This window comes from Magnusiomyces paraingens, assembly GCF_902498895.1.
Source record: "Magnusiomyces paraingens strain CBS 517.90 genome assembly, contig: contig3, whole genome shotgun sequence".
Lineage (NCBI taxonomy): Eukaryota > Fungi > Ascomycota > Dipodascomycetes > Dipodascales > Dipodascaceae > Magnusiomyces > Magnusiomyces paraingens.
In genome coordinates, this window is record NW_022474069.1 from 2,044,264 (window position 1) to 2,054,006 (window position 9,743).

The 9,743-nt window shown below is 37.2% G+C and overlaps 2 protein-coding genes across 2 annotated transcripts; both read left to right on the forward strand.

The window, feature by feature from the left end:
• Positions 1-1,187: 1,187 nt before the first annotated feature.
• Positions 1,188-2,230, forward strand: SAPINGB_P003947 (uncharacterized protein; the record flags this gene model as incomplete). Its single annotated transcript, XM_031998662.1, has 2 exons — positions 1,188-1,205; positions 1,337-2,230. The coding sequence occupies 2 exons, from the start codon at positions 1,188-1,190 to the stop codon at positions 2,228-2,230; spliced, it is 912 nt and encodes a 303-aa protein (XP_031854553.1).
• A 1,217-nt stretch (positions 2,231-3,447) lies between these two features.
• Positions 3,448-7,535, forward strand: SAPINGB_P003948 (uncharacterized protein; the record flags this gene model as incomplete). Its single annotated transcript, XM_031998663.1, has 2 exons — positions 3,448-3,791; positions 3,866-7,535. The coding sequence occupies 2 exons, from the start codon at positions 3,448-3,450 to the stop codon at positions 7,533-7,535; spliced, it is 4,014 nt and encodes a 1,337-aa protein (XP_031854554.1).
• Between the last annotated feature and the right edge of the window lie 2,208 nt (positions 7,536-9,743).

Consider the following 9,743-nt stretch of genomic DNA (forward strand, 5'->3'; position numbering starts at 1 on the left):
AAAGGGCTCTTAAGGAATAAAAAAAAATGACACGTTAAAGAGAACTTCAATTTTTTTTGTTTTTATTTAGTAAATCCATCTACTTCTCAATTTAATTAGCACCATCAGGCTTATATATTATTTAATTATTTAATTAAAAAACTTATGTTTGGAGATAAGAGTATTCAACTTTTTTTTTCTCAATCTGTAATAAAAATAAATAAATAAATAAAAGTGCACTCCCCTTTTTTCAAGGACCCATTTTGATTGCGCTCGGAGAGATGGACAGACCCAGACCTTCCCTCCTCCCCAAAATTAAAATAAAATAAAGACACTCCTGTTGGTTGGCTGGCTGTTGGCTGGCTGTCTTGTAGACTTTTTGCAAAGCACATAACCACAATTTCTTGTGTGGCCACCAGTCAGAAAATGCGCATGTTACCCGGCCATAATAAGGCCAGGGCTTGTAATAGGCTGGAGTTGGTAGAGGTAAAGGTAAAGGTAAAGGTAGTGATAGTTGTGCTGCTGCTGCTGCTGCTTGACTGTCATAGTAGGACTTGGATATTTGCGCCTGTGGGTGGTTGTTGTTGGTATGCCAAAAATTGCACCAGTAAAGTGCTAAGCTGCTGCCAATTGATTAGTCTACTGCTTCCATCTAGCCATTATCACTTGTATTATTATTATTATTATTATTATTATTATTATTATTATTATTATTATTATTATTATTATTATTATTATTATTATTATTATTATTATTATTATTATTATTATTAGAATGAAAAAAAAAATGCTGTAAATGCCACCTACTAGTAATACAAACAGTAGTTAGTGATTTGCCATGACAAACAAACCAGATACAGCCAAATGGCCAGTCAATTAGCCAGCCAAAGGGCAGGGCTTTTGATTAGCCTGAAGGCAGCAACATCTCCCTCACACACACACACACATACATATACATATATACCCACACACTTCAACAACCTAAAATGCGCTCCCACCAAACGCTGGCCTCCATAGACCCTTGAACGCTTCCTATTGGCTACACACATTGTGAGCACTAGACACCCTCCATTTTTTGGCATAAACAAACTTTTTTTTTTTTTTTTTTTATAAAAAGCTTCTTTCCTTTCTTCTCTTCTTCTTTTTTTTTTTTTTTTTTCTTATCCTCATCCTCTTTTGAGAATCCCGTCCACACACACACATTAACAATGTCCTCCGACTTGAATGTAAGTTATTAATCCATCCATCCATCTATTAATCAATCAATCAATCCATTAATGATTTATCAATTAATAATAAATCAATTATTTGGGAAAACTTTAAAAAAATCATGTATTCTAATATATTTTTTCATTAGAACTTCCTCATCGACTTTTTGATGGGTGGTGTTTCTGCCGCTGTCTCTAAGACTGCTGCCGCCCCCATTGAGCGTGTCAAGCTCCTTATCCAGAACCAGGATGAGATGTTAAAGCAAGGCCGTCTTGCTAAGAGATACGATGGTATCATCGACTGCTTTAAGCGTACCTCCGCTGATGAGGGTATCGTTGCCTTCTGGAGAGGTAACACTGCCAACGTTATCAGATACTTCCCCACTCAGGCCCTTAACTTTGCCTTCAAGGACAAGTTCAAGGCTCTCTTTGGCTTCAAGAAGTCTGAGGGCTACTGGCCTTGGTTTGCCGGTAACCTTGCTTCTGGTGGTCTTGCCGGTGCCACTTCCCTCTTCTTCGTCTACTCTCTCGATTACGCCCGTACCCGTCTTGCTAACGATGCTAAGGCTGCTAAGGGCGGCGGTGACCGTGAATTCAACGGTCTTGTTGATGTTTACAAGAAGACTCTTGCTTCTGACGGTATTGCTGGTCTCTACCGTGGTTTCGGTCCCTCTGTCGTTGGTATCATTGTTTACCGTGGTCTCTACTTTGGTCTTTACGATTCTCTTAAGCCTGTTGTCCTCGTTGGTCCTCTTGAGGGCAACTTCCTTGCCTCCTTCCTTCTCGGTTGGTGCGTCACCACTGGTGCCTCTACCGCTTCTTACCCTCTTGACACTGTCCGTCGTCGTATGATGATGACTTCTGGTCAAGCCGTTAAGTACAAGGGTGCCTTTGATGCTTTCACCAAGATTGTCCAGGCTGAGGGTGTCAAGTCTCTCTTCAAGGGCTGCGGTGCTAACATTCTCCGTGGTGTTGCCGGCGCTGGTGTTATCTCTCTTTACGATCAGCTCCAGCTCATCCTCTTTGGCAAGAAGTTCAAATAAACAATTTCGCCCCTATTAGACAATAGAGTGAAGTTGGTTTTTTGAATATATATTGACTATTTTAATGTTGTGTGTCTATTTCTATATACCTCAATTGAAAATTTCTTAAAATGAACACTGTGGCTTTTTAAAATTGTAATTTATTTGTAATTGCTTTTAAGTATTGTAACTAGAAGTTGCAATATATAAGTCTTTAATGTATGCCTATTTTGGGCTTACCGTTAATTTTTTTTAATTTGATTAAGGTGTAATAACGATTTTTCTGTATGCTGTATACCATGATCAAATATATTCATCATGATGAATATATTTTAAAGTAAAATATATTTTTTGAAAAATATTGAAAAATAATTTGGAAAAGAGTTATTTTATTTATATATATTTATTCAAGTCTCACTACTTATATGATATACAATATATATAGTTCATAATTTTTTAACTTAAAGCCCTCGTTGTGTTTATTACCCGACCAAGTAACACCGATCTTGCCTGAGACCGACTACCAAGCGTGCTTTTTATTTTATTTTAATTTTTTTTTTTTGTAAAGATAAAATCGCTCTCATGTTCCTAAATTTCAACCCTCCAGCCAACCGGTCCTTGTTTTTGTATGGCAGGTGGCAATGTAGGTTTATAATCTTGATGAGAAAAAAAAAAAAAAAAAAAGTTTGTAACAAAATTAAAGATCAACAACAATCACGTGAATATATGGATCTCGATGTAACGGGTAAACTCAAAAAAAAATAAAAAAATAAAAAAATAAAAAAATAAAAAAATAAAAAAAAATCTAATACTCCAAAAACTTATCTAATCATTATATAATATTTTTGTTCCCCAGAATGACCTTCCACCTCAGTGAAACAAGTGCTGACTCATATGGCCGCTTTATGCCTCTTTTTGGGTGCGCTTTCGGAACCCTCAGGAGTTATTGTCTTTCCGCATCTAGGACACCAAAAATCTTAGCTTGTAAGGCTTCTTCATCAAAACACACATAATGCTTATAAAGCCCACTATTTTCTTTTTTTTTATATTTTAATTTATTATTTTTTTTTTTTAACTTTTTACCCTCTTCTTCCTTCTTAATCTTTTATGTATATAAAAAATAATAGCTCCCAAAACCTTACACTCACAAAATAAAAGATCTATACATAATATATCCACAGCTTTTTTTTTCTTCGTTTTTTTTTTTTTTTTTTTAATTAAACATCTCATCCATCACAATGATCCAAGGTGCGGGCCGATCATCTTCATCCTCGAACGCATCACGATCAATGTCTCAACATTCTCGGCAGCAAAATCAACAACCCCCTTCACTTAAGCATGAGGCTGACGATGACGATCTCGACGACATTGATGACATGGACGACATGGATGACGATGACCATTCCAGTACATTTTCTCAACAACCTAAGCCAAAACGTCAACGCGTTTCCATCGCCTGCGATTTATGCCGTAAAAAGAAAATCAAGTGCGATGGGAAAACACCATCGTGTTCATCTTGCGCTGCAAACAGATTACCATGCGTCTACGCCCAACCAGAACGAAAACAAAAACAAAGAAAGAGGTGTGCTTTAAAAAAAAATAAATAAAAAAAAAACTCTGATATTATCAGTAATAAATTATCTAACACCCATATAGTCGAGTTAGCACGCTCTCTCTCTTGGACTCTAGGTTGCGTCGAATCGAAACGCTCCTCGAAACCGTGGCCCCTTTAATTGAACAAAACATTCCGCAGTTAGTTTCTCTTGCTAGCTCCGCGGTCAAAAACCAATCTCTGATCACTAATACCAACAGACGACATCGACACCGTAAAAACCACCACCATCAAAACCAAAATGACTCTGACCTTGATTCCGAGGATGCTCAGCTCACAGACGACCCTAACTCGGATGAATCTTATAGCATTGTAAGTACAACAAACGGCGACAGCGATAGCGAAAGCGACGACCTCGACAAACATGGTCCCAATGTAAAACTCGAGAAAAATGATAATACCTCGGCTTGTGTTTTTAATGATGAACATGATACCTCAAAGAAACAGCGCAAAACCTTACCAGCATCTCAAAGCGAAAAGCTGAAATCAACGGTTGATACAACTATCAACGCTTCGAAAACGAATCAGCATGGTTCTTTAGCCTTGTCAACAGCTGCTACAACATCAACAACACCAACTGCATCTTCAACAAATGATACTACAGGGAAATCAGTTAATGTCAAATGGAATGTCCCTAATCTGCCCGCAGGATCTTATATTGCTTCAAAATTTGACCCAGCTCGTGCTCCTCATGTGGAACCTAGTAATATTGCATCTGTTACTGTACTCAACGGCTTTGAGCAAATATACTTTGAAGGTGTTTCACTCATTTTTTGTTCATCACATGGCTTTGGGTGGATTTCACGTCAGCTTGAAGACCGTGCGCTGTATGGTCAGCTTTCTCTTGCATTCCAAGTTTCTCAAGAAAACACAAAAACAAATCTCACAAATCTTTTAGACAGTTCCACCTCACCCATTACTTTTGATAAAGATATTGTGCTACGAGGCTTTCAAGAGTTTATTTCAGGACTTGGACTTTGGAATGTTTTCTCTCTCGAGGAGCTAGATTTCATGTATTTTAACGAGTTTGGCTCTCATATTCCTCAAACAGAAAAATATCAACATGCTCGCGAGTATCAAAAATCTGTAAATAAAAAATTTGAAGAATACGCGGAGGAAATTCGAATTAACACCAAAAGCCACCCTGCCACAGAACCAAACATCCCCTCGGCGTTTGGAACACCAACTGGGCTAAATGGTTATGCAGAAAAGCTTTGTGTTGCTGCCATCACAGCAATGGGCCTATCCCTCGAAATAAATAGCCCTGGGTGGGTCCCCGAAGGCATGCCTAAACAAGCCTACTATGAACTCGTCACAAAATATATAACAAGCGGCATTTACTATCTCGAGAGGCTGGCTCTCGCTGGACACTCTATTCTTGCAGTCAAGGGCAGTCTTTTGCTAGTATCCTTGACCACTTGCAGCCCCAACTTTGTGCCCCCCTGGTCATTGCTTTCCATCGTTGTACGCATTGCTCAAAATCTGGGGCTCCACCGACGTGAGCATTATGAGAATTTGCCCCCAGCAGAGTTGGGATATAGATTACACGCTTGGTGGCTGCTATATTGCGTCGAAAAGGACATTTCTCTCAAGTTTGGTCGGCCTTCTACTATTTTTGATGGCAATATTTCCGCCCCATTGCCTTGTCGCATTGAGTTTGATGTTCTTTCACAACATAGTTTCTCCAACTTTAATTTCTTGTTGCATTTTGTCCTCATTTACAGGCTCTGGAACCGAATCCACATTGAGCTTACTCAATCTCGCCAACAATCATCTCGTGAAGCATTGCTCAAAATTCTGGACTTTGATCGCGAGCTAGAAAAGTGGAAAAACAGCTTACCATTAGCTCTCCAACCAGACTCTAAGGAAATGCCTATCCAACTTAACATTAGCGCAAAGTTTAACATGCACGACTGGATCTTCCGGTTTGGCGTGACTTATTGCCACGCAGTCTACTACTATGCTCTCTCATATATTCATAGACATGTTGCAAGCCGTCCAAGTTGGATTTTCCGTGTGACTCGAGTTTCCAATTCTGAAGAAGAAAAGTCTAATGGAGCTTCTGATAATGCGTCTCCTGCACTTTCGTCACACACTGATTCGGAAAAAGATCTTGAGCAATTTGACACCGAAACAGTGGCCTCACTTTTGGCAGAAATGCGCAACGGTTACAAAATGGGCACAGTTTATAAGGCACGCACCAAAAATGGCATCAAGTTATCAGTGCGCCGAGTTGCTAAGGAGAATCCGCGACTTTTAGGATCACCATACTTAGTAGCCGAATACTCGCGGAAAACCATTGTGAGTATCATGCGCCTTCACCCGTGGACCATTCCTTACATTTGGCGCATTTCATATTTTGGCTTTAACGCTTTTCTTGGTCTTTTCGTATCGAGCTCTTTCCTTTATTCGAGCGATGAGGCTGTTTCCAACATTTTTTACATGCGCAATCTGATTGATGTGTTGGAGAGACTTTTTGAAGAAACGCGCGGGTTCATGTTTATTTACCATCCGGATCGCATGCTGCGCACGATGGTGGATGGAATCACGGCTCACGTTGAGCGGAAACGTCGTGAATTAAATCTCAAAGACCCAGATATGCCAGAAATTATAACTTCTGAGGATTTGCGCAAAGTGAGCCAGGAAAAGACGAGCGAATGGCTAAACAACAGCACGAATAGACGAGTATCTCCAGAACCAGCTCCAGCTCCATTACTGAGGACACATAGTCAACAGAAGTCAAAGCCAAGCCAAGGTCTTAATAAACGGTTTACTCATTTGACTGGTGAGTACATGGCTGCGCAGAATAGTTCTGAGGATAACACACATCCATTATCTTTATCTCCACCATTGCCACTTCAAAAACAACAGCAACAGCAACAGCAACAGCAATTGCCTTCAAATACTCCTATACATGGACCTTCTCCTATTTTGGCAACTGGAAAAAATTTACAGCCTAATAGCCCTCAGTTTTTAAGCCCACAGGTTTCGACAGGTCCTGATGCATCGCCAGCATACTCGTCATCTGGGTTACATGTATTATCTCCACTTTCTGGAACAACTCCGCTCACAGAGTTTTCTGCGGCCCCTACTGGATACTCTGATGCTCAAAGACCCGGATATACGACGGCCGCTACTAACACTAATATCCCTACGTCTTCGATTCCACACTCTGTTTCTGGTTCTCATTCACAGCAAAACCAACAACAGGCTCTTCCGTCACAGCCCACAACAGAGTATCCTGGAATCCCGCTTATGGACCCGTTTACAACAATGACTGCAGATACAAAAAGTGGGGATCCGTTTGGGGGTGTCCACTTTATGGGGTCTGGCTCGTGGGCCAATGTGGATTCAATGTACAATTCCATGTTCGGCATACTCCCAATACCTGTATCAACAGAGGGTGCGCCTAGTGGGACTGGAACTGGTTCTATGACTGGCGAGTCGCAAGGAACTGATAGGCATGCTGGAGGAGGAGGAGGAGGAGGAGGAGGGGGAGGAAGTGGAAGCGGATACGATGGTGCTGGTGAGAAAAGGGGAAGCTTTGGGCGCACCAGCTTCGGAATGGGGTTTGGAGACTTTGATGCATTTGGGGGATTGTTCCCTGAGTTTTCAAACACTGAAACTGTGAATGGACCTTCGTCGTCTGTTAATACAGCTGTTTCTGCAACTACGGTGCCTGATATTCACAGCGCTGACAGTACAAGAAGATGAACATGTGAAATGAGGAAAATAAAGGAGAAATCATTTTGATAGAGAAGTTTTTTTTTTTTTTTTTTGGACCTAATACATTCCGATTTTTAATAAGTATAGATAGGCATGGATGTATGTTTTTTTTTATTTTTACTTCTTTTTTTTAATATCAACTCTTAAATTGATGAAGCGTTCAAATATTTTTGAACAAGTTATTTTTTAAATTTATATTTTTACTTTTTGATCTGACGTTTTTTTGAAACATAATGGAGAAACAATTGCCCCGCATCCATCCAGGTCGTTACATTTCCACTGAATAACATCATGGAAATGAGTAGATTAAAAAAAAAAAACAAAGCCAATCAAAAAACAGGCCATTGAATAAAATGTTTTTCAATATTTATTCTATTATGTGAAAAATGTGGGTAGTCATTTGTTTATCGTGTAAATTGAAAAAAAAAATAATAAAGTTAATTTTGAGTTAATATATTGATTAGGGACTAATTATGAGTGAATTAATACAAATGTATACTCTCAATTTAGGAAAAGACAATAACTTACAAAAAACCGAGGAATTTATTTTATGTTTTAAAGATTAGACTAGAATGATATTTTGTGATTTATTTCTCTTTCTTAGATGGGGCATTTTGTTTTATCAGATGAATGAAAAAAAAACCACTCATTTTTGAATCTGGATAGTTATAATAAAGATAGCAAAGCTTTTTTATTTAAACAGATGAATAAGTTAAACTTTAGTATAAACATTAACGTACAAGCTAGAGAAAGGAACAAAAAAATGTATGCTTAAATAAAGGAGTATATACAACTTTAACCGAACACTGTTTTGTATAGCAATACACATATCATAACAGTTACTTTTCCAAAAGGAAGGGAAAAAGAGAGAGAGAGAGAGATACAAATACAAAAAATAAGATATCTCGGTAATTTAAACAAAAATGAGCCATAAATGAAGTATGATGAACAAAAAATAGCGACCTCCAAATATACCTAGGTATAAAATTTGACAGCTATGATATTAAACATTTATTTTCGACTATATATATATATGAGACAATATATCTGACCCAACACTATTTAAATTACAGTTTCGGGTGATGGAGATTTGAGTATTAAAATATCCGTTAATTCTTTTTTTTTTTGTTTTTTTAAATAGAAATTTGCTTCCCATAATACAATGATTTTAAAGAAAAAGCCAATAAAAGATTAATGTATTTTTGAGTTAAAGAATGCTTGATTTAGGAAGTTAAGCAGTAATTGAATATAAAAGATACAAACCATAAATGTAAGCATATACGATATACTTGATTTAAATTTAAAAATTTTTTTTTTTCCTTTTTTGGTTGGTCTTGTCGATGGACTCGAGATAAGATTTAATGTTTACTTCATGTCACATTTAAAGTAATCTTGTTAAGATTTAATTAGACGATAAAGATATTTTATGTGAAAAAGTAGGCGATCATCGCAAGCTTAGTTATGATTAACATTAACTATAAATTTATAGTTAATTATCATTTAAATGATAATCTTATAAAAGCGAACAAACTATGGTAATTGCGGGAAGAAAAAAAAATATACCAATGGATGAATTGAAAAAAAAAAAGTTAAAAGGGCAAAGACTATTATCTCTGGATCACACAAAAAACCATGATCATCCATTGTTACAATTGAGCTATGTTTGAATTCTATTTGAGTCAGGCCTTTATTTTTTATTTTTTTTTAAAAATTTTTTTTGTGGAGTTAAGGCACAGGAGATTAAAAAGATCAGAAATGTAACATTGAAAAAAAAAAAAAAAAAGAAAAGGCCTGATTTTGATTTTAATTTTAATTGAACAGAGTTAAAAATAAGCATATGACGGTGGTAATTATTATAATGACAGTTACGATAATGATACCTTCTGACTCAGAAAGAAAATCATAGATTTCGTACATTCCAATAGTCTGAAGTGGAAACTCTTAATTTTACTATATTAAATCAATGAAGAATACCATGGTATATATCCAATCCAATTTGAATATCCAAATTGACATCTTTCTTTAATTTTCTTTTTGGATTCATGTTGTATTTGTCGTTCAGGACAAAAAAAAACATATCTTGCTTAGACATTTTAAGACAATTGTTTACTTCCAAAATTCTCCGCACCAAATCACACCGCACGGCACTAATTTCACCCCTCGTTAACGTTTTCCACACTGATTTTATTGTCTATC